Here is a 27,828-nt window from a genome sequence, read left to right on the forward strand (position 1 = left end):
GTGAATTTCAAGTCCTAGGGGATTTTTCAGCCAAAAGGCATGTGGGATCTTAGTTTCCCAGACCAGGGCTTCAACCAGTGCCCCCAGCAGTGGCAGCGTGGAATCCTACCCAACCACTGGACCACCAGGGAAGTCCCTGCATGTTCTGGTTAAAGAAAGGTGATGGGGCTGAGTGGCAGAAACTTGGTGGAGTGACCCCCAGAGTAGTTAAAGTCTTCCTGTCCCTCTCCCCAAAAAGGACCAAGGGGTGCTTCACCTGTGTATTTCAACCAGGTATTTTATTGTTTTGGCAACTGCAAAATATACAAATTTCCGACAGGCTTTCCGTTTGAAAGCTGGCACAGCTTCATCTCAGGTAATTAATTCGGACAAATTTACAGAGAACACAGAGAAGTCAGAAGTCACACATAAAAGGCCCCCAAGCCCACCAACCAACAAAACCCAATCTATACAGCTTTCTATCTTCAGGATCCCTTATACATATTAAATAAATAAATAGCACATCTGCTATCAAAATAATAAAAAAATAAATTTCAAGTATTAGAAACGAAAACGTCATTGGCGTGGTTCAAACAGTCTTTCTTCCCTACCCCCAAATGAAGAGCTTTGCCCACAGTCTCAGGACAGAAGAAGGCGAGGGGCAAGCCCACCCCAAAACAAATAAGCGAAGTTAAAAATATTGGTCCCAGAAGCTTCTGGGGGAGGGAAGTGAGAGCCAGCGGTCAGCGAGGCAGAAGCCCCGCGACACAGCCTCGGCCCGCCCCTCCCTCCCTGGAAGTCTGGTCTCTGGCCCCCAGACCCCCAGCTTCTGCTCTCTGCCTGTCCCCCACCTTCCCCCAACACTGAGGTTCTCTCTCCACATCAAGGCCCCTGCAAACAAAGGTCCCAGTCAGGCCAGGCCTCCTGTGTAAATGCACTGATTTCGGGCAGTCAGAGGCCAGGGTAAGCATTCAGATCAGCCATCAAGAGTCGAAATTCAGGGTCCGCTCCAAACACCAGAGGAGGAGCCAGAAGGTGGATGTAAGAGCCATGCTCAGGAGGACAGCAGGCCCCTCCGTCTAAACACACACACAGACACACACGACAAGGCAGCAGGAAAGAGGGAGAGTAACACACGCCCTGCACAGGCACGTACAGACAGACAGACATTCTCTTGGGAAGATCGCCAGTGATGGGAAAGGAGGGTTTGAACAGCTTGATGTGAAACCCACACACCTGATTGTAGGGCCTCTGAATCCTGTCCCCGCTCCCCACTGAGTCCCAATCAGAGAAACATGCATTTTTCTTCTACAAGCTCCTCTCAAACAAAAAATTCTAACAAAAACAGTTCCTCTCCCCACTCCAGGCTCCAGCTGTCTAAATGGCTCCCCACCCCCGTGACTACTTCACAAGCTAAGAGGGGGAAGGAGCGGGGAAGGCAGGAAGAGAAGGTGACCTTTGGCACCGGCTTCTCGAGATTCTGAAAAGGGTCACTGGACAAGATCTACCTCAGTTCACACTGCTTCTCCTGGGCCTCGACCCCCTCGAGTGCCCGGAGGCCCCAGGGGAAGACCAGCAGGCAGAAACTACAGGTGTTCAGAACCACGTGTCCACAGCCTGCTCTGACCGCCCCCTACTAGAAATGCCGCAGGTGCCGTGAAGGCAGACGAGGACATTCTCTCCTCCGGACCCACCCAGGGCAGCGGGCTCTGCGCTGAGGACACAGCGGGTCTCTGCACGCACACAGGGCGCCGCTCCACATCCTGCGGCCAGCCTCCTGGAGGACGCGGCCACGAGAGAGGCCTGGCTTGGGCCGCTGTCCTCACCCAGGAAGCACAGGGCGGGATGAATGTCCCGAAGGAGGGGGCCAGGTCGTTTTTCTGCATGCTGTCGCCCAAAGTCAGTCTTGCAACAATCCCAATGCTCCCTGCCCGGCCATTTAGGGGTGGGGGTATCCCCTCACCTCCCCAGAGGCACGCCTGGCTCCCACAACCTTCCAGAGCTCCAGCCCCAAGGGCACAAACCCCGAGCATCTTCAGTTGCCGAAGGTGAGATGTTTCAGGTCACAGTCTCTGCCGTTAAGAAAGTGCATGAGCCAGCAGGCCCAGGAGCCGAGGGAGGAGCTTGCGCTAGGAGGCGAGGCCCCCGGGGCTGTTTCCTCCTGCCAGACTGTCCCACGCCCTCCTCAGAGGCAGGACAGACTGGGAAGGGTAGGCAACATGCAGAGGGGCTGCTGCCTGGCTGACCAGCGGGTTCAGCGCGGGGCTCCTCTCTTCAGCTGCAGGACCGGCTCTCCTGGGTGAGCCCCACCCAGCTCAAGCCATGAGCTTCTCTGCAGGAGGCAACGTCCAGGCCAGATGCACAAAGAGCCTCTTGGAAGTTTTCATTCCCTTGATCCTTAGCGGCTGAGAGCCTGGCCCCCTTTAAGGTTAGGAGTCGAGGACCAGCATCACCACCAGCGGGGCAGGTACAGAACGAGATGAACAAGCCCACAGGGCGGCACCCCGTCCTTCCTTCTCTGTGCACAGTCCTTCCCGAGCCACTTGGGGTCCACGGGGTGAGCGGCCTGAAGGCTGGGGGAGCAGGGGCAGGCAGGGGCCCAGTCCCCCTGGAGCAGCAGCCCTTCCTCCATGCTGCCCTCCACCCTGCTCTGCTCTGCGAGACGTCCTCGGGTGGCTGGCGGCGGGCAGACGGGAAGGGCGGGAGCCGGGTGTGGGGAGGGGGCGGTCAGTGCGTCCTGGAGGCGTCCACGCTGCCCGGGGAGCCTTTCATGTTCTGCTCTCAGGAGAGAAGAGGGGGAAGCCGGTTACCATTCCTGTTGACTAGGCTTCTCAAGCAAAGATGAAGTTTGCAACTGAGACGCGGGCCCCCTCTCCCCAACAGAGAACACGGCCCGGAGGAGCAGCATCACCAAATACAGTGAGGCCCAGGAACATGGTGGTGGATGAGCCTGGGGTCCCACGGGGAAAGGGGCCAGGAAGGGCCCTGATACGCGCCCGGAGGAGGTGGGGAGGGCGCGGGTGGGGACAACGGGCAGCTCCTGGGGTCTGAGCTGCTCCCAGGGGCACTGGGTGCCAGCACCTGGGGCCCCTCCAGCTCCTGCCTCTTTAGAGCCCAAGGCTGCGCTTGTCCCCACCCGGGGCACTCGTGCTGGCCTCGCTACCAGGCAGGGGCAGTAGGGGACGGTTAAAGCTGGAGAAGCACTAGGACCCTCCTCTCGCCTGGCCTAAGCGGAGCTGTGGGCTCCTAACCTACCCTCCTTAACGTGCCCCGGAGAAAAGGGAAACACAATTTCTAAAAGTGTTCTCCTCCCAGACTGTCTTAGAGAGGCGGCAGGGAAAGTGGAATCCAGGAGGACAGAAACACAAGCATCACCACAGCCCACTCCTCTCCCGCCAGAACCAAGAATCTCTGAAAGAGAGGCCCATTGCAGGGCTGGCGGCACAGAAGCCGGGGCCCCACCTGAGCCCGCTTTCAGCTGGACTCAGGGCCCAGGCCACCAACCCGCTGCCCACGAGTGCATCAGACCGCCCCAGTGAGCTGGGCATCTCCAGCAAGGCCCCCGAGGCTCATAACCAGGGAGGACTCGGTCAACCTGTGGGGTCAGGGATGGAGGTCCGGCTCCCACCCGCCCTGGGACATCACACGCCCGAGGCTGTGGCACCCACGAATGATGGTGATGCGATGAGGACACTGGAGACCACAGGCCACGTCATGCGCTCAGGGTGCCCAGGGCTCTGGACACACGGAGACATGGGGGCTGCCCTTTAAAAAACACACATGCTCCGGGGCCTGGGTGAATGAGTTACAGACTTCACGATGGCCAGTGTCCACGCAGACCATGACGCCCTGAGGGCTGAGATGCCATGATGCAGAGAGACGTGGAAGGAATGGAGGCTGGCATGCAGGTAGCGTTTACCTTGCCAAGGTTAGTAAGGAGAGAACTTTGAGAAAATATGACAGACAGTTCGTCTTTCAAGCATAGAAGGGGGAAGGAAGAAACATGTCGGGAAAGAAAAACAAAACATCTTTAGTAGGATTGTCTTCTGAGGGCGCATTTGACATTTAAACGTTGAGGAGGCATGGCAACCCACTCCGCGGTTCTCGCCTGGGCAATCCCATGGACGGGGAGCCCCGCGGGCTACAGTCCACGGGGTTACAGGACAGTCGGACATGACTGGGTGACTAAACAACAGCATGGACTTGTCAGTTTCTGTTATGTGAGTACTATAAGAAGCTAAATAATTAAACACATTATTTATGACTAAAAATAAAAAAGCCAAGGATGCCCTGTGAAGGCCAGATGGCCTGCCGGCCACTGGGGAGCAGGCTGCAGGGTAGGCACTGTGTCCCACCTATCACGAGCCTGCTTTACCAGGACACTAGCATCCTGGGGCCACCACCCTAAGACCCCAAGGGCACCCCATCCCCAGTCCCTGAGGACTCCTGCTGCCCACGAGAAGGAACCCCCAGCCTGGCCAGGCCGCCAAAGCACAGGGCAAGGAGCCTCCCTCAGGAACAGCTCTTGTCCACCAGGCACTGGCCCCGAGCCAGGTATTTTCCTAAGTGCTACACCCACATTCTCGTCATCAAGACACCTGAACGCTGGCACACCTGCATGGATGCAGAGAACACATTTTCACTGAACTGGAGGGATTCTGACCAAAGGTACCACCAGCCTTAGAAAGAGACATGTTCAACCTCAAAGGGTGGCTGAATGGCCCTCTCCCAGCAGGAAGATGTCCTTCCTGGCAACACTAGGCTGTGGATCAAAAGGAAGAGGACACGCACAGATGCAAAACTGTAAGATTCCAAACCTCTAAGGCTGGTTTTCACACTAGCACATTCGCCCCTGGGCACTCTATGTGTCACAGGGGTCACAGACACAGGACTGTTACTCTTACAGACTGACTCTGACGGGCAAGCCCACCATTAAATAAACACATCTTAGCCACAGGAAGCGGCTGCAAAGCAGAGGCTGCGAGAGCCAGAAAGGAATCCAAACTGCTCTGGGCCTCGCCCTACAGGCTGCAAACGCCGGGTGCCCGGGATGGGGAGGTGAACAGGACCCGGGCAGCTCTGGAAGCCAGCAGAGAGAAAGTAGCCAGCCTTTGGGACTGGAGAGCCATTCAACCACTGGTTCTGTTGAGGGCTGCTGGGGTGACTGTGGGCGAGGCCTCACCCTCATCTGGGAAGCGGGGCCAAGAACTGCCCTGCGACCTCCTGGGGTTATATTAAGAACTAAAGACTCAGGATGTGTAAAAGCTGAAAAGTGATGATGTGTATTTCTGGGCAGGTGATATCACTCAGTCCAAACACAACGCCCAGCGGCTCCTATTTTCCAAGAGTAAGCCATGTTTCTGGGTGGATTAGCCTAGCCAGTGAAGGGGAAGATGGGGCAGGGGTGACGCAAGGAGTTAGGGCGATATTTCAGGATGTCTCTTGTTAAAATTTTGTGATATAACAGCCGCAGTTCATTCCTGTGGCTGGGGACCACCAGAGCAGAGGAAGCACTGAATTTATCCAGTGGAATTAAAACCAGCACTGAATTAACCAGAAACTACAGAGAGACAGCCGCACCCCATCCTGGACATGACCGTAAAGGCTGAGAGTGTTCTGATCCAGGACAACACGAGGCAGAGCAGTGGTGTCCAGGCAGACCACTCCAGAGCGGGGGTCCCGGAGCCCCTGAAGGTGGGGGATCCCTGCAGGACAGGAGGGGGTGCTCGGGTCCTCCACTGTTCACCGTGCAGGTTAGGCTCTGCACAAACTTTGCTCTCAAAATGGTAGGGCTCTTGGGGGAGGCCCAGAACATAAAAGACAACATCAAGAGGCAAAGACCCAGCTTCCTGCCAACATCTGACGCCAAGAGGGAAAAAGCAGACCGTCCAGCCACTGAGGACCGCAAATACTGACAGTCACCCCGCCCCGAGAGGGAGCGAGGAGAAGGCGGCGGCGGCCAGGATGGCCAGAGGATGCACGGAACACCCACTCCCTGCGTCCTGTCCTGAAAATTCACAGACCCTTTCTCCTTCCTCCTTCAGATTTTACAAAAACTGCCGTGACCCTTACCACTTTAACAGGCGGGAGGGCCAAGCTGACAAGCAAGGAGAAAAGAGACGCAAAGAGCAAAAGAATTCAGAGAAAAATACTTACAAACAGGCTTTCCCTAGCAAAGGCTGCAGAGAGAAAAGGTGGGAGAGAGTCAGTGCAGGGAAGGGAGAGGGCCTGGGTCACTGGGGACCAGGCATTCTCTGTGAGATGGAGCCCTGGGCACCCCCAGCCTGGCCAGCGGCTTCCAGGTCTGCAACCCCGCAGGACGGGCCCGCCCCCCCGACCCCCATCACCCGGGGCAGCACGGCCTTGACCATCATCCAACCCCCGCCCGAAAGGTCCCTGCGTCTGTGACTGTGGCCCCTCACCTTCCATCTGTGACCCCACCGTTTACGCCAACACACAATGTCACTGACATGCCACTTTAGCTCTAAGTTTTCACAAAATCACTGCTGAGGGTAGGCCCCAAAGGACCACTAATTAGATGTCTTCCAGCCAGTCTGTCTCCCTCATTTTAAAAAAACAGGGAGACTGAAGGCCAGGGAGGTGACAGAACGAGACCTAAAACCCCAGAGCTGGCACCAGGGCGGGACACGACCACAGACACACTCAGCACGTCTCCCCATGTTCAGCCCATGGCAGAAACTGCTGCTCCCCCATCCCACGGATGAGAAAACTGAGGCCTGAAGCGGGCCAATGGCCTGCCCGGGGTGGCACGGCACCGTCACCCCTGCCCCCCACCCCGGGCACACACACAGCACGTTTCCAGACAGCACAAGGTTTAAAGGAGTTTCCAGGAAACTCAGGAAGAGCCTGCAGGCCTTCAAATTCAGCTTGAACTTGAACACATGATTTCTATGTCAGAGGGTGGCGGTTAGCGGAGACCCCTAGGTGGGACCCAAATCTGTGCCTGGGGACTTCTACATCTCACACCCTGGCCAGGATTCTCGAGTGTTGTTGAGGAAGATAGAGGTTTGCTGGAAACAAATTTTACAGCCCAACAGCCAGCATCTTTCAGCCTAGCATCACAAAGGATGAAATAATCTAAGAATTAATCTAGTTGGTTTTCTCCTTAGGGGTTTTTTTTACTGTTATAGGAGAAAGTGTCTATTCCAGGTCCTTTGGTCCGGGTTCCAGTCTGTCCATACCAGCTCCAGACACATTCCCAGGGCCCCATCTGACAAAGCTTTTCTCTAACAGAGCAATGGTCAGGAAGGAAGTCAGGAAAGATACTCATCGTGGGGATAGAAGAGATGTCCCCAGGCCACACAGAAGCCAACAGCCCTCAGCCAGATGGGGGCTGAGCTGGTCCTGAACTGGGGGTTGCCTTCAACTTTTAGAAGAAACTGTCCACGAATATGAACGGATCATGGACACTGGGCCATCTCTTTGCTTGGCCTGGTTCTGCCCAGGGAAGGCCACCCCCCTGGAAAGGGCATGTCCGTGCAAAGCCAAGGTCTCAAGAATGGATCTGGGGGTTCCACACTCAAAGGGACGGTCCGTGTCCTCTCCTCCCAGTCCCCAACCCGCAGGCCTAAGTCTGCGGCCCCTGCCGCCCTGCTGGGCACGCTCTCCCCACCCTGCACGCGACTTGACTCAGGAAGAAGGGGGGTCAACGCACTTGTCCGGGCAGCTGCGTGGGCACCTCCGGGGGCAGGCAGGTGGGCAGGGCAGCGGAGGTAGAGGCCACATGCTCCTCAAAGCTGTTGATGCGAGGCTTTTTGGTGGGCTCGGGGCTGGCTAGTGGGGTGACACTATTGCGTCTCATGAGCGGGTTAGGTCCCTTCTTTGCATCCTAAGCGAGACAAAGACAAAAGAAAGAAGGCGACAGTTACGAGGAGGGGGAGGTAAATAAGCCAAAAAAACCCCCAAATCCGAAACCAAACCAAACACATTTCTCTGCTTCTGGATTTCACTAAGACCACGAGACTGACCACAGAGAACGGCCCTGGACAGCAGGGCCGCCGGCTCGACCCGCGTCTCCCACTCAGCAAGAACAAGGGATGATCTCTCATCCTGAGCCCCCGCCCCGATCATTTCCAGACAACTGCTCGACAGACACGACGTTCGCAAAGCAGGCGAGGGAGGAAGAGAGAGCGGGACAGTGATGCGGTGGCAGCACATGAGAGGCGGGGGGAAGACCTGGCTGCAGGCCTCCAGGGACGCAGAGGGTGGGGTCCTGGGCTGGAGGCGTGGGCAGCGGGAGGTGTCGGTGCCGGTCCCCCCTCCTGCTGACCTCAAGCTGGCATCTTCCCAGTTCCTGCTCCCAGGGAGCACACCCAGCCTCAGACAGAAAACGCAGCCTCCACCCCAGCCAGGGGACCACAGACACAGGAAACGCTAGTTTTCTTCCGACCATGGGACAACTTGATTGGAGTGGGGACCTCCAAGGTCTCCATCAAGCCCCTGCCCTGTTCTGCCCGTCAAAGCTTTCAGGGGCCATCGGAGCCCAGTTCCAGCCTACCCCCATCATCCCGCTGTGGGAGGGTCCAGTGGGGAGGCTGCTGCCCCTGGAGGGAAAGCCAATGCCCATCCTGCCACCCCAACTGGGGAGGCGCCGTCAGAGCCAAGGCATGCGGTCCACCTTCATCTCGGTCCACCAGCCGGGCGACTGGAGGCTGGGATTTGAATGCCAAGATCTTCTGGCCACGCTCCATGAAAGCAGAGACAGGAACATGGGGATGTCATGCTCAGTGTCAAAGAAAGGGTTGGGTGGATGTTGGCAGAGCACTGAGTCTGGCCGCTGGGATAAAATAAATTCAAACTTTCTTTCACAAGGTTCCTACGCCTGGGCAGAACTCTGTGCTGTTCCTGGGGGAATCCCAGCCAGGCTGACCACCAAATTCCAAACCACCCCCAGGTGGTGGCGCATGCGGTCAGGCACTGGGCTTGTCCAGAGAATCATTCATTCCATCTGCCACATCGCTAACTCCCAGTTACAGCTGTGCTTCCCTGGTCTTCATTCTTTATCATCTTTGTGAGAATTAGAGACGTGAGTGCACGTGGATGACACTGAAATTTGTGGGTCCCACTGCCACCCAGGACTCTGGAACCTGCGATCATTTGGCTTCCCCAGAGGAAAAAGCGATGGTAACCAGACCATGGTTACGTTTAAAAGAAGCTTCCTCCTCCACACTCATTTCTTGGGTCAAGAGGAAATGGGGGAAGAAGCACAGAAAGAAAGGAAAAGGAGGACGATGCCAAGAAGCCACCAGACAGGCAGGCAGGAGCACACGGAGCCGAGAAAGCAGGGAGGGGGTCGGGGAGGGCAGCCCCGAGGACCACAGGTCCAAGCGAAGGCAGGCAGATGCCACCGACCGACACAGCTTTTGCCAGCCTTGCCGCTGCGGGGTGTCCGAGGGGCTGGCACCCACGGGTCCCTCCCAGACAGACGACACAGCAGGGGTGAGGAGGGGGCCACGAGCTCACACTCACCTCTGACCTCTCCCGGTGTGTGCTCACGGACTCCACGTTCAGGTAGATGGATTCTACTCGGCAACCTGGGTGAAGCCGGGGACAGGTCAGCTTCGGTGAAAGGGGGACCCGAGCTCACACCCCCGCCCGGCCCACCCGGGGGGACCAGTCTCGGTGGGGCTGGGTCCCCACGCTCACCATAAGCGATGGGAGTCAGCTTCAAGACAGCGTGAAGCGGGCACTTCAGGTAGGGCATCTCCTCTGAAAATGACAGAAGGGCCCATGGTGAGATGGGAGACTGGAGGGTGGCCATGCCCAGGCCCCTCACCAGAGCCTGTGCTGCGTGGGGACCGCAGAGGCCTGGCTAGGCAGGTGCACACCGCCCCCCGCCCCCGCCCCCGCCCCAGCACAGGCCCTGCTGCCCGCGGCAGGCGGCCCTGCTAAGACACCCAGAAGAACACGATCAGAGCTAAACCAAAGCCTCACACAATGAGCTGGAGTAAGAGCGTCATTCCCCAAACACTTTAGGAGTCGGGATCCCGCTGGCCCATAGGCAGACACACAAGTGTTTTGAGGTTGCTGGGCTGGGAGCCCCTTAGAGGTGGGTTGCCCCCTCCCCAAAGACCCACTGCCCCTGAGATGTGGGGAGACAGGGAGGCTGGGTTTCTTGAGGCCGTTAAGCCCACCCAGCTTCAAACTGCTCTGATATCCTCTGGGGGCTGCAAGGAAACACCCGGAGGGGGCTACCCCAGGGGCCCTGCCTCCTCGTGGAGGGGCTGGGACCAGCTCCCAACCCGGATCTCCCCCAGGAGAGGGCGCGCTGCGGGCCAGGCACCTGCGCTCTTGTCGAGGAAGTAGGCTAGGAGGCAGCGCAGGACTGCCTGGTGGCAGATGACCAGCACGTTCTCCTGCCGCTCTAGTTCCATGATGACCGGTTCCAAGCGCTGCACCAGGTCCTGGTAGGACTGCAGGGCGGAGGGAGAAGGGGACGCTGAGCTGGAGCAGAAGCCGGGCACCCCCGGCCACGCCCCGCCCATTGTTATAAACCAGGGACCATGCCGGGCACCCCGGGCCACGCCCTCCGGTCGTTAAAAACCAGAGACCACGCAGGGCACCCCCGGCCCCGCCCCGCCCATTGTTATAAACCAGGAACCACGCCGGGCACCCCCGGCCACGTTCTCCCGTCGTTATAAACCAGAGACCACGCCTTCCGTCCTGCATCAGCCCACCACCCGCGTGCTGGTCCTGCATCCATCCCGGCCCCGGGGGACCCACACCACTGTCCTCTCCCTGCTCCTTCCTGACCCCTACCCTCCGCCGGGAAACAGAGCCCCGACACACAGCACAGCACGAAGGAGCCTGAGCACGCTACACGGAGTGACGTCTGAGTATGTGATTCCATTGACGTGAAACGTCCAGAACAGACAACTCGAGAGACAGAACACAGACTCAAAGAAGCCACAGGCCGGGGGATGGGAACTGGGACTGACTGCTGACAGGCTGGGGGTCTCTTTTGGGGCAATGGGGAAATGTTCTAGAATTAGTGATGATGGCTGCACAATACTGTGAATATACAAAAAAAAAACCCACTAACGTGTACTTTGGCTAAAACGGTGACTTTTATATGATAGGAACTTTATCTCAGTAGGAGAAAACTGAAAAAGAAGGGGTGAGCCTGTGACTTTCAAGACCACCACGACCCCTAGTCCCTCTCTCACTAAGGAGGTCCCAGGGAATGAGACCAGGGACAGTGCCCTGAGCTCCCGGAAACTGACGTGTGACAAACGCTGAGCAGAAGGACCACAGGCAGGAAGGACCCCTGCGGGGTGTCACCAGGCCAAGCCTTCCGCAGACCTGAGAGCTCCGCCTGCACGGGACCCTCCGTGCAGAGCTCCAGGCAGCTTCTGGCACAGCCCGAGGGCCTACAGGGCCCAGCGGTCCCTCTGCCAGCATCCATGGAGCCGGCACAAGGGACTTGCTGAACTCCTGCCATGATGCCCACAGTCAGCGGGGTCCTGCGTCCAGTGCATCAGCAGCCAGGGCTGTTTCCCTTTCCTGAACTGTCATTTCCGTCACTGGAGAAACGCCTCTGTCCCAGCTGCTGGGAAACACAGCAGTGCTTCCCTTGGAGCTGTGTGAGTGGGGAGGACTCTGTTCACCGGCGGATGGGCACGGGGCAGCGCTGCAAAGCGAACGCACAGGCCCTTCCTCCGCGGAGCCGCTCAGCCCCTCTGCATCTTTGGCCTTGCCGGGTACCGCAGCCTCGGCAGGACCAGCGCTAGCTCCTCAGCTGCAGCCCCGCCGCCCTCCCGCCAGCGGCCCAGCGCGCACGCACCTCCCCGGTGGGGTAGCGGTAGTAGTACTTGTCCTGCTCACGCAGCGCGTACTCCTCGGGGTAGGTGTCCTTGATCTCCTCGTAGGTCATCTCCTCACACACGCCCTGCAGGCACAGGCGGAGGTCGCTCGAGGGCGCAGCCCGCAGCCGCTGAGCTGGCCGCCAGCGTGGGAGGCTCGGGGGTCCCCCACAGCGCCTCGGGCAGAGGCCCCGGCCGGCACTCACCGCGTCGATCTCGTTGAGGGCCTTCCACTGCTCGTAAGGCAGCTGCAGGGCCTCGGCCGTCTGGATGGTGCTCTTCAGCTGGCTGGTCCACACCTTGAGGTCCTTCAGGTTCTGCTCCTCCACGAACTTGCTCAGGGCGTTGGCGAACTGGGGGGATGGGGTGAGGGGCGCGCACTGGGTCACAGGCTCCACCCGTCTGGGAGAGGAGGACGGAGCCCCTCTGGGAGGGCAAGGCTGTCCTCACTGCTGGGGAAGCGGGCCCTGAGAGCAGCCCTGCACACATACCCTCCCTTCAGGCGTGCACACTTGTGAGTCAGTGTCTGATCGGCATAGGCAAACACACAGAGGGACTCGCACACGTACACAGAAGGGCACCGATACATACATGAGACACACACATACACAGAGGAACACACAGACACACACAGGGACACAGACACACAGAGGAACATGCACCTGTACACACAGGGACACAGAGACACACACAGAACACACATACACACAGGAACACACACAGACACAAGGACACGTGTACACACAAGGACACACAGACACACACAGAAGAACACAGACACATACACAGAGGAACACACACAGACACAGGGACACACACACATACACACGCGGGCACAGATATGTACACAGGACACATACACACAGGGATGCTGCCCGCCCAGCCCCGCTTCCCCTACCTTCCTGCCCCGGCTGGACAAGCCCGAGTCGCCCCCGATCTTGCCCTGGAGGTTGTGCTCGCTCTCGCCATGCCGGCACAGGTAGATGGTGCGGGGCTGCACGTGGATGTTCATCAGGTAGTACACGATGCGGCTCTGGATGTGATCCTGCACGCGGTTCACCAGGAAGCGCCGGCCCACATCGATCACCTTAATCAGCGACAGGTCCCTGCAGGGGGGGCCGGCCTGTCAGACGCGGCTGGCGCAGCCCAGCCCCACCAGGCAGACTGGGCCTCCACCACACCACAGCGTCACTCCAGGGAGGCACAGACTGAGCCTTTCTGCTCCGAGAGTCAGGGGGGTCTGAGTCTGCAATTCCCACAGCAGAGTGGGGCTAGAGGGCCTCCCAGAAGATAGGAGAGAGAAAAGCAAGAGGATTGAAAGGAAAATAAGGGGAAAGAGCAAAGGGCAGAGAGAGACGGGAGAGACGGGGCTCAGAAACTCACTTTGCACACAGCAGCAGCACGCGGTGTCTGTGATAGTTACACCGAATATATCACCAAGGATTTTTTTTTGAGACATTTAAAAAGAGAGTGTATAAAAGTACCCATGAACAAACGCTTCATGGGAATATTATTCATCAGGAATAATATTCACAGCCCTGAAGCAGGTGGTTCAGACAGTCACTGCTCAGGAATTACCTGTCACATTTATCAGGGTCGAGGGGCTGGTAACTGGCCTCATAGCAGTTAATTCTCTTCATGAAGTCGTCCATAGCTTCTGCGGAGTTGCAATCTTTGTAATCCGGGCTAGAGATTTTCACTTCCTGTAACACCACAAAGAGGCAGCTGATGAATCACGCTGGAGGGCTTTCTGCTTAGAATGAGCAGGATTTGGGGCTTGCAAATTGGGAAAGGCATGGATGGGCTCAGAATGATGATGACCTGACCCACTGTTCTAAGAGGAAAAACAAAAAGAAATATGGCTGAGTGTTGAGTCGCAGCCTGATGATTCCATGGGGAGGGCACCCATGGTAAGGCACGGACAGGAAACCCAAGAGGATTCTTTTTAAGTTTTTTTTTTTTTTTCTTTTTATGTAGACCATTTTAAAAGTCTTTACTGAATTTGTGACCATATTGCTTCTGTTTTATGTTTTGGTTTTTCTGTCCGGGATTTTGGATCTTAGGTCCCCAACCAGGGAACGCACCCACATTCCCTGCATTGGAAGGCGAAGTCTTACCCACTGGACTGCCATGGAAGTCCTATCCCAGATGGATTCTAATAAATCCCTCTGAATGGGCCCCGATTCAGGATCAGTCCAGTAGCCAGGTCACCACTAGACAACCTGGTCTTCAGTCTCACTGAGTCCCACATAAGCACCTACCCAGAGGAGGCTGCCTGTCGGCAAAGGTGCCCCAGGGGGTGCTGGCAATGCCCCGTCACTGTGGGTACCCTCCTGGTGGAATCATCGGGTTCCTCCTGCACTGCTCACAGGCGGGGTGGTACCCCTTGTCATTGGTCCCCAGTGGTACTTCTCTACCTGGTCCCAACCAAGGCTCGCTTTCATGGGACAGAGACAGAGGAGAAATGCCCCTAGGGCCTGCCGTCCTCTAAAACTGAACAAGCCTGAGAAACCTGGCCGATTTCCGGGAAACTCAGAATCTGTTCACACACCCTCTTTTCTTCCTCAACAATGACCACAGCCATGAAAGACAGGCGGGCACACCGCAAAAATTCAACTTCGGCGGGGCGTTCGTGTTTCACGGGGGCAGTGTTTTAGTCCAGGAAGAGGAGAAAGTTCTGGAAGTGGACAGTGGGGATGGTTTCCCAACAGGGTGAATGTGCCGAGTGTCACGGAACTGAACACTTAAAAACAGTCAAAGTGGTAACCATTTTTATTAGGTTGGCCAAAAAATTCATTCAGGTGTTTCCATATGATGTTACAGGTAAATCTGAAAACCGTTTTTGGCCAACCCAGCTATGCATGGAGAAGGAAATGGCAACCCACTCCAGTATTCTTGCCTGGAGAATCCCATGGACAGAGGAGCCTGGTAGGAGACAGTCCATGGGGTCACAAGAGTTGGACATGTGACTTAAGAGACTAAACCACCACCACCAAAGTTATGTATATTTTAGCATAATTAAAAAAAAAAAAAAAAAACTCGGTTCACAGATCTCTTCCTCCAACACAGCCTCTTGCATAAAAAGCATGAGAGAAAAGTCTAAAAACTGCTAAGCAGCTCTGAGGCGTCATCAGAGAAAAATTTCTGAACACGGAGGGTTGGGGAACAGGGATCCAGGGATTCACAGAGGACGAGATGGTGCATGAGCTTCTGGCCAAGTGAGTGTCAACTGCTCACCAGGGAAACAGACAACCTGCAGCTGCGCTCTGCTTCCCTACCCGCTGGAAATGTAGAACCAAACCAAAGAAATACAGCAAAAGCCTTTGTTTAGCCCAAGGCTACTTGTATTTCCTCATACTTTGAGCCTCCTCCTTTGGGGCCACTGAAACCAATCTGGACTGATTTTTCTACCATTTCAATAGCCCTTCCTGAAATATGAACTCATTGCTGAGAAATGCATGCAAATATTCCCACTGCCTTGGAGCAAAGGCCCACCACCAAAAACTAACAAACTCTCAGCATTCCTTTGAAGGACACACACTACATGGCCAAAGTCTGGCACTCCCTGTAGAAGGGTCCGACCAGCTTTTTGCTATAGGTAACATCTTACTCAGATGTATTTAAGCTGGAGAGAAAGTGACCTACAACAAGAGAAGGGGACTTCCAGTGAAGTCTTCACGATAACCTTTTCTGTTTACAGTTTATTGTTAATCAAGTACAATTTAAGAAGACATCAAATTAAGCTGCCAAGTACCCTCAATTTACCCAGGTAACCCTCCCCTTGACACAGGAAGAGAAGCAGGAAGACAGTTTTACCACTCCCATTTTTCCCAAATTTGGGAATTCTGCCCTCTGTCTGCAGGGTCCTATAGGTTGTTGTCAACACATGACTATGCTTACCTACTGGGAAAACTTACCGGCAAGAGACCAGCCTCCTGTCTCCATTTCCATCCTCCACCCTAAGCAGCCCCCTCACCCCCCAGCGGCCAAGGCTACTGCCACCAAAACAGTTTTCCCACCAAAACCGAGGTCCTCGACTTCTCTCTTACGTCCAACAAAGAAAGCTTTCTGCCAACCACTTGAAGGGCCTTGCTAAAATCAGTCCAGGTGGCAGAATGTGTTTCTAAGTTAACTACTTCTCTGCACTTCTGACCGCCCGCTCCCCAGGACAAAATCAAACCGCCAGCTGGCAGAGCCAGCTCATTCTCAAAGTTCTACGGCTTCTCCTGGCTGACCCAGTCACCCTGCTCTCAGACTGCCATGCTGGGGGTCTTACCATGATGTTGGAGGCAACAACTGTAGGGTCATCGCACACAGACTCAATGAAAAACACCTGGAAGGAAACAAGACAGAAATGTTAGGAAACAACAAACGCGGTAACACAAAGGGCCAGCTTTGGGATCGTTGTGACGTCACCACCACACTGGAGCAGGAAGGACCCCACACATAAATGCCCAAATACACAAGAAAGAACCAGCCATCAGTCTCTGCCCTCCCACCAATAGAGGATGCTCCGCTCCCTGGTCTCAGGAACCCCTTAGAGCCCCCACCAGGAAAGCCCAATCTGTAGGCAACAACACCCGGGCCGTGGCAGGGGAAGCCCAAGTGTGGACCTCAGGTGCTCCAGACAAAGAACCAGTCAATCCCTGCGGGACCCCCTTGCTCCTGAGCGCACTGGGCCAAGATGAGAAATCAGGCTCACCTTGAAATCGTTTTCTTTGGCAAAATGGAGGATCATGTGTCTCCTCTCTCTAGTAGTATTGGTGGCATCGAAAACCTGGCCAGAGAAGAGAAGTCGGTTGGCGTTGAACAGTGTTTACTGCACCACCAGAGGTCGGGTCTGCCACTTTCTGGGGTTCCAGGAGAAACTGCATCCTCCCAGGCCCCCCATGGCCTCTGTCCTGCGCTCAGGGACCAAAGGGGAGGCCCGGGTGGGAACAGTCCTTAAAGCAACGCACAGGGGAGGGCCACAGAGGGATACTGGCTTCGGGGGCCGCACCTCCCGGGTCGGGCAGGTTGTGCCCCTCAGTCTGCCCCACCCACCAGCTTCCTCTTGGGTCCTGGGGCTAGCCGCACACCCTGCTTCCTTCACGGCTCACGCCAGACGCCTGTCCCCTCTGGCAGCATCCCCCCAGGGCTCTGTCCACATGCCCCGCCCTCCAGGGCACTGTCCTGCAGCAGAAGGGGAGACGAGACTTATTCCCCAGACTTACTGCGATCTGGCCCCCCTCCTTCGTCAGGTAACTTTTGACATCTCTCAGGGCAGCCAGGGCACACTGCCTGCAACACGGAAAGAGACGGGTGCATCAGAGTGGGTCCATCCTAGGGGACACCCAGGCACCACCACCCCCCCCCCCACAATGAGCAGGGTGACCTGCAACTCTGCCACTAAAGTGTACAAGGTGGTTGAGACCGCCAGGCCAGAGGCTCCCAGTCAGAGTCCCGCACGTATGGCTGCAGCCCTTGGGGAGTGCTCGAGTGCGGCTGGCATGCCGAAAACCGCCCCTGGGAGCTTCCAAAAGACGGCTGCCCAAGTCCTGCCCACGGAAGCCCACTGTACCCATCCAGGCAGGGCTGGCACTGGGGCATTTCCCTGCTCCCAGGTGACTCTCAGGTCACACTTGGGAGCCCTGGTCACTTTGGGTTGAAAAGGAAATCCTTTTCTGGTGTTAACAGACGATTTTGCAGGGAACGATTTAGCTCGTGCCGAGTGAGATGCTCTCGCTGGTCTGCATCATACCAGCGGGCGCAGGCCGCCTGGAAGCGGAGGACAGCGGCGAGGCTCAGAGGCCGAGAGGTTCACGTGCTGCACATGGAGGGGCCGGCTGCCCCCCTCCCGCCCAGTCTAAGGCCACATAGCAGACAGAACACCCTGCACCCACAGCCGGGGCCTCACTTGCGGACTTTCATGGCCTCCTCGTTGTCAGGGCGGAAGAAGTTGTAGGAGCTGTACTGCTTCACGGCCTCCCGGCGGTACTCGCCCACGTTGAACACTGCGTGGAAAAGAACAGCCCCTTCACTGACCATGCTGACCGCCAGAAAGGATCTCCCAGGGCCAGGAGCCCTCTTTCCAAAGAAGGAAACCAAGCCAGCACACGACTTGAATAAGATCCCAGGAAAGCCAGAAACCAGGCAGTGGGGGCTGTACATCCTGCACCGGCATCGCTTGATCTGGAAGGCAGCCAGGGTTCCCCAAGACCCAGCACTGCTCACAGTGCCCCTGATTCTCTGGGGTCGCCTCCCACAGCCCAGCCTGGAAGCTAGCCTTTCAGAGCCGGAGCTGGAGGCTGAGCCTGAAAGCAGGTGGTGGCCACGTGTCTAGTGAAAACTGGGGCCGTGATTCCCGCCAACACAGTTGAGAGGGAGTGTGGACTCACATACATGGCTGGATCCACAGCAGCCACTTTGTATACCAGCAGCCCACACCCAGGATGGGCACTGGGTGCTGACCGGGCAGTTTGTGTATGAAGCACTGTGCTGGGCACGGGCTTGGAGTTGGGGTGGGGGTTGGGGCAGCAAATGTGAAAAATTAGTCCTCGTGCTAAAGACATTCCCCGTGTCAGTGGGAAAACCAGATAAAAAAATATAGTCAATAGCACAGAAAGAGTACTTTAAGACAGCCAGTGGAGAAATGTCACAAACAAGGACTCGGGGAAGATCCGCACAGACTGGGGTGGTCAGAGAAGGCTTCCCGGAGGGGATGAGGGCTGAGCTGGGGAGGACGCAGGGCAGGGAGAACCAGAGAGCAGCCAGTGAGCAGAGACTCCCATGCACACAGCAGGGCGTACATACAGGGTGGTGGGTGACACAGTGAAAAGGAAGGTGTGACCCCCCCCCACTACAGGGAAAGCCCCCTAGAGTGGTCCCGCAAAGAGTTTCAGCAGCTGGAGAGGGAAAGGCCGTTCTTTTCTGGGGGGATGGGGGTTGTGGCAAGTAGAGTGTACCCCCAGTGTGACAGCTCCAGCCTGGGCTGCAGCCTCACCTTTCGTGGGGACACCAATCCAGTTGAGGTAGCGGGTTAGCTTCTTGGAGATGTAGGTCTTCCCCCGGGCAGGGAGCCCCACCATGACAATCACTGTCGGGGAGTTGGTGAGCTTCGGCCCACAGGCTGGGGAGAAACAACAGAAGGGCCATGAATAAAGCAGCCAGCGCTGCCCACAACGGGCTTTAAAGAATCCCACGGAAACACAGCTTTCATTCCCACCTGGAAGCCCCTGCACTTTACAATCCAGCAGGACTGGGCCACCGACAGCCAGAGCACTCGGTCACACGGCTCCCTCTTGCTCTGAGGTCCTCATGGCAGGGACCCCAAATTCCCAGCCTGACACCAAAGGGCCCCAAATCTAGCCAGAAAATGATGACTAACCCCAGAGGGGAAAGTAGCCCTGGGGTGTAAGGAAGGGACTTTCCTGCACCAATACGGGTGAGGTCATCAGTAGGAGAGGCTGTCTCAGATGCAAGGTAACAGGTAAATAGAGGTGGCAGGTGAGAGCCCTGGGAGGTGGGGCTCCTGCAGCCAAATTACAGATAAATTTCTGCACCTCCACGCACGAGGTCTGCATGGCCTTCCTAAAAAAGGTTATTTTTAAAAGGCAATTTTCACAGTAAGAGTTTATGAAATGGGAGTCGGTCAGGGACCAAGAAGCTGACCCCACAAATTCCACTGCCCCCGCCTGCTCCTCCTTATCCAAGTTCTGGCTGCCGCCAAGTCACAAGGGCCCCAAGCAGGGCTCCCAGAAACCCAGAGGGTCTTGCCTGTGCAGCCTCTCCTGGCTTCTCACCCATGTTCCTCGGAATCTCAACAAAACTCCAGGGAGAGAGGTTTTCACTAGGTTTTCAGAAAGCAGCCCAAAGAACCCTGCTCTGGACATTCCAGATGCAGTGTTTCCTGAGAGTCTCTGGCATCAGGTGAGAAGCGCTCATGAGCCCAGGACCGCCCATGTGGGGCAGAAACCGGCCTCCTGCCCGCTCCCCACCCAGCAACGTGCGAGGCACTCACTGACCACCACGCAGCCCCGCTCCCCAGGCTCCGGCCACAGTGCAGACCAAGCGACTCAGACTGCACTATGGAATCTAGGTTCTTTCCTTCTAAACAGGTGAGTGTCAGATGGGAGGGTTGGGGGTCACCAGGCCGCTGACAGCACAAGCTTGTGGATACCCCTCCTCTCAATCTGGACACCCCAGCACAGCCCCATGATGCTGGGCCTGGTGGCCAGACTTAGGTCACGTGTCCAAGCAACAGCCACGATGCTTAGGTTCTGCCTCTGGGACCTGCAGCCTAGGGACACGGGGCAGCAAGCGCCACACATGGACACTGTTTCTCCTTTCATGCTTCTAGACTGTCAGGGACAATCTGCAGGAGAGCCAGGAAGAGGAGGAAAGGCCTTCAGGAGGCCAAGGGACACTCAGGAGCCACAGATACCCTTGGCTGGGATTCCCTAGCGCCCAGGGGCTGGGAACAAACAGGCTCCTAGAAAACAGAGGCCTCTTGTCCTGTGTGACCACGGGACTGGGGCAAATATGCACCAGGGGACTTTCTGGAGTCCCCAAGGGGCAAGCGGAGAAAGCTGATGGCCTCCTCAGAGACCAGTGAGAACAGAAGACACACCTATCAGCATGTGACAGCTGCAGATGATGCACGAGAAAGTGAAAGTGTCCTCGCTTGCACCCGGAAACACCCGCTCTGCTGATCCTTCCCCCAACCCATTGGTTTTCCCCTGGTCTTATCTGATATCCCCACCGGGTCACTGCTCCCAGGAGCATCAAGACACACACACACTCATACACACACACACACTCTGGGCTGTGCACATGCATGCAATACTTTTGTTGGACTCATGCCAAGGAAGCAGAGGCAGATGCTGACTGATTTATCAAATAGGGGATTACTTCTATATCCACTAATCGTATGTGCAAATCTCCTCTGGCAATAGATACTTTGGGAGGAAAAAACAAAACCCATAAAGACATGGCAGCATAAATACCTTAAACCCAAAATTCAAGCTGAATCTCAAAACCAAATAAACCATCCCTTGCTTGTCTGGAGAAGCAGAAGTCATTCCTTGAGTCCTTTGGCTTCTTGCACGAGATTCAAAGAGCTGCCAAAGGTGTCTGCTGGGGCCCATCCGCCCAGGTGCTCAGGGGTCCCCGAAATGACAAAACCTTACCCTCCCTCCTCTTTGTTAAACTCAGAGCACATCTCAAGTGCTTTCCTGGTGCCATAATCTCCTGCCTCTGTCTCAATTCCACTCTGAGCCTCTTTTTCTCTACTGACCTTTTTAACACTCCCACCTCTCATACCTTCCTCCCTGGAGCCCTGCCTTTTCATCTTCCTCTCCAACAGCTCAGGAATAGGGAAGATAAGTGTATAGCTTAACACTAGGTTTTCCCCAAAGTACTTGCATGTAAGGAGATATACCGAGGTTAGAGGTAAAGAAGCAACAGTCTGAAGTCCCTGGAAAGGGGCTGCACTGGCAGATTCCAATTCCAGTCCTGCACCCTGACTGAGCAGCTGACCTCTCTGATTCACATTTCCCACTGCCTGAAGCAGGCAGGACCGCTGTCCTAGCTTACTATACTGATGCCGTACTGCAGGCTCAGAAAATAAAAAAACCGATGGAAGACACTTTGCCATTGCTCCTGTAGGCTTCCCTGGTGGCTCAGCAGTAAAGAATCTGCCTGCAATGCAGGAGCAACAGGAGACACAGGTTCAATCCCTGTGTCAGGAAGATCCCCTGGAGAAGGGCATGGCAACCCACTCCAATATTCTTGCCTGGAGAATCCCATGGACAGAGGAGCCTGGTGGGCTACAGTCCATGGGGGTCGCAAAGAGTTAGACATGACTGAAGTGACTTAGCACGCACGTACTGCACCTCCTGTAAACTTCCTGCCACCCATAGGCACCCCGAAATGTTAACCTCAAAAGATGCTCTTTTGAGCACGTCACTCATGCTCTTCTCTTCTAAGTAGGTAGTCAGGCTTCAATACCAAGTTTCAGGGGAACTCATGGAAGACAGACGGCCAAGCTGCAGATGTAGACCAGGCCAGTGCCCAGCGGGCCTCATGCAAGTTCCACAGCTGAGTGTCTATGGTAACCATGGCAACCTGCTCCCCCATCGCTGCCAGGCAAGGGCAAACGACACGCTGCACAGTAAGCTCTGCTGTGACACCACCACCTGAAAAGGGCTCTCTGGGGAACAGGACCACACACTCCACCCTGGGAGAATGGAAGGCAGCCCCAGAAAGCCACGGCAGACACCTGACTATGGTCTATTGGACACAAACTTTCTCCTGGGATCATTTCAGCCCAGAGAGTCCGCCTGGTCCCGTGTTAGGAATCGACAGGGAAGTGAGCTTGCCCCAGGGGGATGGCAGGGGTGGGGGCGGTGAGGTGGGCTGAGGCTCTGCAGGGTGGGGAGACCCCAGCTCAGCAAAACCTCTTTCCTAAACTCTTCTGGACTGTGCAGTGGATGCTGCACTCATTCATTGCTTTGCACGCACATTTTAACTCAATGCCTAATTCTCATCCAGAGAATGGCCCTCCCAACCCAACAGGCTCTCTGCCAGCAAGGGAGGGAGGGGCGTTTCAGGGAATCAGTTGACAACGCAGGAGCACGGTGGCTGAGAGGGCCTGGAGCCAGGAGAGTTCAAAGCCAACACTGCCTCAGGTCCCGGACGAGGTACTCGACCTTTCTGAGTCTTGGTTTTCCCTGTGTGTGAAATGCACGGATGTTTCACAAAGGTTCCCGGAGGGTGAAGCAGAAGGTAATGTGTAGGTTACTTGCTATGGTACCCTCCATTAGCCATTAGGGCTTCTTTTCATTAAGGTCAGACACGAGGGAACCAGGACCCACAAGTGAAGGAGGTCCCCTGCATAAGCGGTGAGGGACAGACCTGGGGTTCACCTTGGTCCTTCTCACCTGAAACCCCTGAGGTGCTCCTTCCTCAAAAAGTGGTTCTCAACCAGCGGCTGAACCTAAAAAGCTTTTAAAACCAGGATGCACAGGCTGCACCTGTAGCAATTCTAACTTGGAGACGGGGTACCAGCGTGCATTTTTTCCAAAGTCTCCCCGACATGATTTAAATGTGAAGCCAGGGCTGAGAATCACGACTGCAGATTACAGTGGCTGCCCACGTGCTAAGCTCTGTAAGGTTTCCCCCATCTTCCGTCTTTGAGCCGGAAAACCATCAGTGGGGCTAAAGCCTCTGTGAGATGAAGCCTCTCAGCAGACAGTACATAACCTGCTTCACAGATGAGGAAAGCGGGTTCTGAGCAGAGAAATGATACATGAGTTGGGACATGCACACATAACTCTTTCCTTGATGAGAAAAAGGATCACTAGTTCTTGCCAGTCGAGAGTCTACTTCCTTGTCCGTTCAGCTGATTCACCAAGTCGGTAAGTCTCCCTGAATTACAGTCTGCACTTGAAGGAAGTGGCAGGATTTGTAAGAAGCATTTACCACCATGAAGTTGTAGCAACCAGGCCCCGAAATGATGGCCTTCAGAGGTGGAAGTGCCACCAAATGAATCAATTTGGGGCTTCCTGTGGCTGTTTAACCATTCTTTACAGATCCACAGTTGTGTTTTCTGTGTCCTCTGTTAGTTAACACATCTCAGACGGGTCTGCTGTGACCCCCAACTAGGACAGCACTTAGAAAGATTGGAACAGGTTCAGGAGGGAGAAAAATCCACCCAGTTCCCAATGCCATTAAAGAAGGGGAGAGGGGCAGGGAATGGGAAAGATGCCAGGAAGAGATACCCTCTCTCCACGATGGGAGGAGACAAATGTGACCATATAAACCCAGAAAGACACTGTTACTTAAAATAACGGCATGCAAGCAATAAATACCCAGGGTGCAGATAATCTTCTAAGAAAAAAATGTAACCCCACAGCCACACACAGGGATTGCAGGAGTGGGCAGGGACAAGGGACTTAATCCATCAGCTTTAGCAAACCACCCCCCCACCAGCCCTCCACCCATCAAGCTGCAAATTGTTCCGATAGGGATTTTCAGGCAAATATCTCATCTGCGTGTGAGACGTGCAGGCTGATAGGAACTAATGGATGGATCTCTGAAGCCCCGAAGAAAAGCGTGGCCGCACACTTGTGTCTGTCAGAATCACTCAACAAGCGGATGCCAGCCCGCTCAGAGTCCCCCCTCCCACCCCACCCTGCTGTGGCCAGACCTCCCAGTCCTCACCCCACCGTGAACCCCAGAGGACGACTAAATGTGAGTGTGCATTTCTGTGTGCACACATACACCTACAGGTATTGAGAGAACCAATGTATATTTGTGTGCCCCAGTGTATCAAGTGTTCTTTTATCAATATCTTTTATTCAAAAGTGAAAAAGGGGTGGGGCTCCTTCTGTATCTCCCTCCTGATTCAGGTGGGGCATTTCTCACCACCAACAGGTTTTACAGAAATATAACCAGATCGTGGTCAGCCTGTTCAGTGGGCTATTTAAGAGCATATCCGAAAGGGCTGGGGAGCAAGACACCTGTAAGGTTCCCCAGCACCCAACTACCTTGCAAAGAAGCCTAGTTGTCCTTCTGTGGCCGGCTGGACCTGAGGGATCAAGCTGGTGGAGGAGCACTCTACTCCACCCCACCCCTGCCAGCATGGGGAGCACCTTGCCAGGCTCCCATCACCAGGATGTCCTAGAAGCACCCCAGGGCCAACTCTCCTCACCTCCTGGGGCAGATCTGAGGACAGGGAGGTAACTCACACCTGGGCAAACCCTGGGGAGAGGAGCCGTCACTGCGGCCTTGGTGACCAGCCCCTGAGAAATGCGATGGCAGAGAAGGCCCACAGGCCACCTAGCTCGGGGGATGCCTTGAAGCCACTTGGGAGGGTTTGCACCTGGGAGCCAGTGTTTACCTCTCAGGCATCCTGACCTCACCTGACCTGGAGCAAAATGCTCACCACTGTCTCAGCCTGTCCACCTGACAGGCCCCTTGGTGATTTTGCTGGAGGAGCGGGTGTCGCCTTCAAACCTCTGGAACCACCCTTTTAAGAAGTGGCTCTCTCCGTGGCGGGGGACAGAGCCCAAGGTAAACCTTCCCAAAGCATTTATGAGCCAAGACCCGACAGAGCGGGGAGGTGAACTGTCAGCAAACTCCATGTCCAGAGAGAGAGAAAGAGAGAGAGAGAGAGAGAGACAGTGTGTGTGTATGTGTGCCCGCGCGCGCCGGCTCGCACACGTGGGAAACGCTGCCAACTGTGTAGTCCCCGCCCGCAGACCCTCCCCAAAACGTGCACAAAGGCTGAGTTCCAGACAACTCTCTACGCCCCCGGCACAGAGGGTAGAGGGGGGCACCGGGAAAGGAAGAGAGGAGGGAGGCAGAGAGCAGTAAAGACGGCGAAGGGAGAGGGAGAAAAAGAGAACCAAAGATAGATTAGAAATACATAGAAAGAAGGAGAAAAAGATATAGATTAGAAATACATAGAAAGAAGGAGAAAAAGATAAGACGATGTAAATACATAAAGAAAGAGAAACATAGAGACGAAGGATGGAGTGAGGGGGTGGAAGCAGAGAGAGGTTGACAGAGGAGAGAGAAACACGCGGTGGGGAAGAGGAGGTGGAAAGCGGAGAAAAGGAGGCGGGAGGAAAGGAGGGGCAGAGGGAGAGCGGAGGTAGCGATCGACACAGAACGGCGGCTGGGACCCGAGGAGGCGCGGCGGGCGACCGGGAGAGGGGCCGGGGCCGCGGGACACGCCGGCGTCCCTTCCCAAGCGTCCCCGAAACGGAGGTTCCCGGCGGCGCCCGGCGCTTCCCGCTCAGCGCGCGCGCCGTTTCCGGGTCCCTCTGCGCTCCCCGCGCGAGCCGAGCCGAGCGGAGCCCCCACGGAGCCCTCGAGCCGGGCCACAGCGCCCCCGACGCCGGCCAGGGGAGGCGCAGCGCCGGCGCCGTGCCCGCCCCGCGCCGGAGCTGGTGGGGAGGAGCGGGGGGCGCCCGAGCCGGGACGCGGGGACTGCGCGGAGGGCGGCGCCCGGACGGCCGAGCGCGCCGGAGGAGGGGAGCCGGCACAAAAGCGCCGGGCCGGCGCCCGCCACACAATGGCCTCTCTCCGCACACGGCGCGCCCTCCCCGGCCGCCCGGCCCCGCGCGCGTCTGCACTCACTTCTGGGCAGCGAGGGGCGGTGGTCGACCGGGATCCAGATCTTCTGCACCCGGCTCTGAGTCAGCTCCAAGGGCATCTTCCCAGCCGAGGCTCGGCGGCCCTCCGCCCCTTCTGAAGAATTCAGACTTGGGGAGGAGAGCGGCCTGGCGACCCCCGAAACAAAGGGGGGCGAGGGTGCGTGCGCGAAAGCGCGGCTTTTTGGAAACGTGCTTTGTGCTCAATCACGGGCGCTCGCCTGGGGCGCAAGGCTCCCCAAGCGCTGCGAGAGGGACGCGGGGCTGGGGAGGCACCCACGGCTTCCGCGGGGCTGGGATGCTCCGAGCGCAGTGACAGCCACGGTCCTCTTCCGCCGGCTAGAGCCCGTGCGGTGCTCGCCCGCTGGCCTCCTCTCCGGCTCTGCTGGATGCCCAGCGCGCCGCCCCGGCTTTTAAGACAGCCACGCACACGTCAGCCCTGGGGCGGGGACGCATTCCTCGGGTTCCAGCCCCCTTTCACGTGGAAGGCGAGTGGCCCAGCCTGCTGGCGCCCCCTGCAGACCGGCGACGCCGACTCAGATAACGCCCTAAAGGAGCCCTGGCTGAAGGTGCCACTTCGTGAGCCTCTTCCTGTCATCCCCTAAAAACGCCCCGCACAGCTTCCCAGAATAACCACTGCAGCTGTACTGGGAGGAGAGAAACAGCACCGTCCAGTGTGGTCCTTGGAGCCCTGCAAGCGAATCACCTGGAATGCTTATTGCATCCTAAAGACTCGGCCTCTTTGGGAATGGGACCCAGATACTGCGCATTTTTTAAAATATAAATTTATTTAAATTGGAGGCTAATTACTTTATGCATTGCGGGCCAGGCACGGTCACGGTGAAGACAGGGGTTTCGGGTCAAAGGTTGGGAGAAAGTTAAGAGGGGACGGGGGTGTGTGTCTCTGCTACCCTAGAGAGAGGCCAGAAGGAGGTCGCTGAGAGCGCCTGTGGGGTCACTCCTTGCCGGAATTGCTCCCTAATAATATCCGTGAGTCTCAGCCGCCACGGCCCTGGCGCCACCCCAGGGGAGGGGGCTTCCTTGGCCCTTGGTCCTCACTCTGCGCAATTTCCTGAATTCCTTAGAAACCCTGACCTGTGCTGAACACTTCTCCCCAAAAGCCAGCTCCTAAGACCTGGAACCCGGGGTCCCCGGAATGCTGGGCATAAGCAGGGGGCGGGAAAGATCCGGAGGCTGGACCAAAATGGAACGTGGCATCTTGGTTTTCACGGTCACCGTTTACAATATTTTCGATATACTTTTATTTCTTCTAGTAGAAGAGTAAATAAACCTCGATCCTATTCTGATCTGAAATTGATTACCTGACTGAAAGTCCGGAATAACTATTGGGAGGCGGCACCTTGATTGTGCAAACCCCTAAAATTCGTGCCATGTAACCCGCACAGCCCTACTGCACGTCTTCCTCGCCAATTTTTGCTGTGTGTGTCCCTCCGTTCCCGGGTTCCCGAGGCTTTGCATCAGCTGGGGACATGTGGCAGTCGTGAGGTCAGGTCCGTGGCCGCCCTGTGAAGATCTGGGGTGCGGGGAGCGGGGGGATGCCTTCCTCGCAGGGCATTCACTTGGATGTGACTTTGGCACGCGACGCCTCGGTGAGCAGCGCTGCGCTGCACAGGCGCATCCCTCCGCTGGGGCTGCGCGGTGATTGGAAGGAGGCGGCGCTCGCCGAAACCCACACTGCCGCGGAACAGTCTGCGCAGAGGCTGCCACACGTCGCTCACGTACCGCATGGCTCGGCTGGGAAGGCGCCCGCTCCCTGGCGGCAGGCAAGCCGCTCCTGCCTGCCCGCCCCGCCCCGCCGCGCCTCCCCCTTCCTCGCACCCCAGCTCGCCCAGAGGCAGGAGCTCCGAACCATCCCCCAGCCCGACGCC

General features: G+C 56.5%; 1 protein-coding gene across 6 annotated transcripts in view; it reads right to left on the reverse strand.

Annotated features, from left to right (window-relative positions):
- Positions 1–259: 259 nt before the first annotated feature.
- Positions 260–27,828, reverse strand: part of PFKFB3 (6-phosphofructo-2-kinase/fructose-2,6-biphosphatase 3) — an 81,778-nt gene continuing 54,209 nt past the window's right edge. Inside the window, exons 1-16 of one of the 6 annotated variants that reach the window (XM_044928266.2) lie at positions 25,926–26,346; positions 18,784–18,909; positions 17,698–17,794; positions 17,015–17,081; positions 16,504–16,578; positions 16,078–16,134; positions 13,380–13,504; positions 12,700–12,907; positions 12,008–12,154; positions 11,783–11,887; positions 10,283–10,412; positions 9,646–9,708; positions 9,469–9,533; positions 7,655–7,828; positions 6,136–6,158; positions 2,985–3,951 (exon numbers count right to left, since the gene is read on the reverse strand). In XM_044928266.2, the coding sequence (XP_044784201.1) occupies positions 3,909–3,951; positions 6,136–6,158; positions 7,655–7,828; positions 9,469–9,533; positions 9,646–9,708; positions 10,283–10,412; positions 11,783–11,887; positions 12,008–12,154; positions 12,700–12,907; positions 13,380–13,504; positions 16,078–16,134; positions 16,504–16,578; positions 17,015–17,081; positions 17,698–17,794; positions 18,784–18,909; positions 25,926–26,001 (1,581 nt within the window). In that variant the 5' untranslated portion in view covers positions 26,002–26,346 and the 3' untranslated portion in view covers positions 2,985–3,908. Of the gene's footprint in view, positions 2,755–2,984; positions 3,952–6,135; positions 6,159–7,654; positions 7,829–9,468; positions 9,534–9,645; positions 9,709–10,282; positions 10,413–11,782; positions 11,888–12,007; positions 12,155–12,699; positions 12,908–13,379; positions 13,505–16,077; positions 16,135–16,503; positions 16,579–17,014; positions 17,082–17,697; positions 17,795–18,783; positions 18,910–25,925; positions 26,347–27,828 lie in introns of those variants that run through there. The other 5 variants (XM_044928264.2, XM_006044077.4, XM_044928263.2 and 2 more) reach the window with 5 other exon arrangements.

This window comes from Bubalus bubalis, chromosome 14 (genome assembly GCF_019923935.1).
Source record: "Bubalus bubalis isolate 160015118507 breed Murrah chromosome 14, NDDB_SH_1, whole genome shotgun sequence".
Taxonomy (NCBI): domain Eukaryota; kingdom Metazoa; phylum Chordata; class Mammalia; order Artiodactyla; family Bovidae; genus Bubalus; species Bubalus bubalis.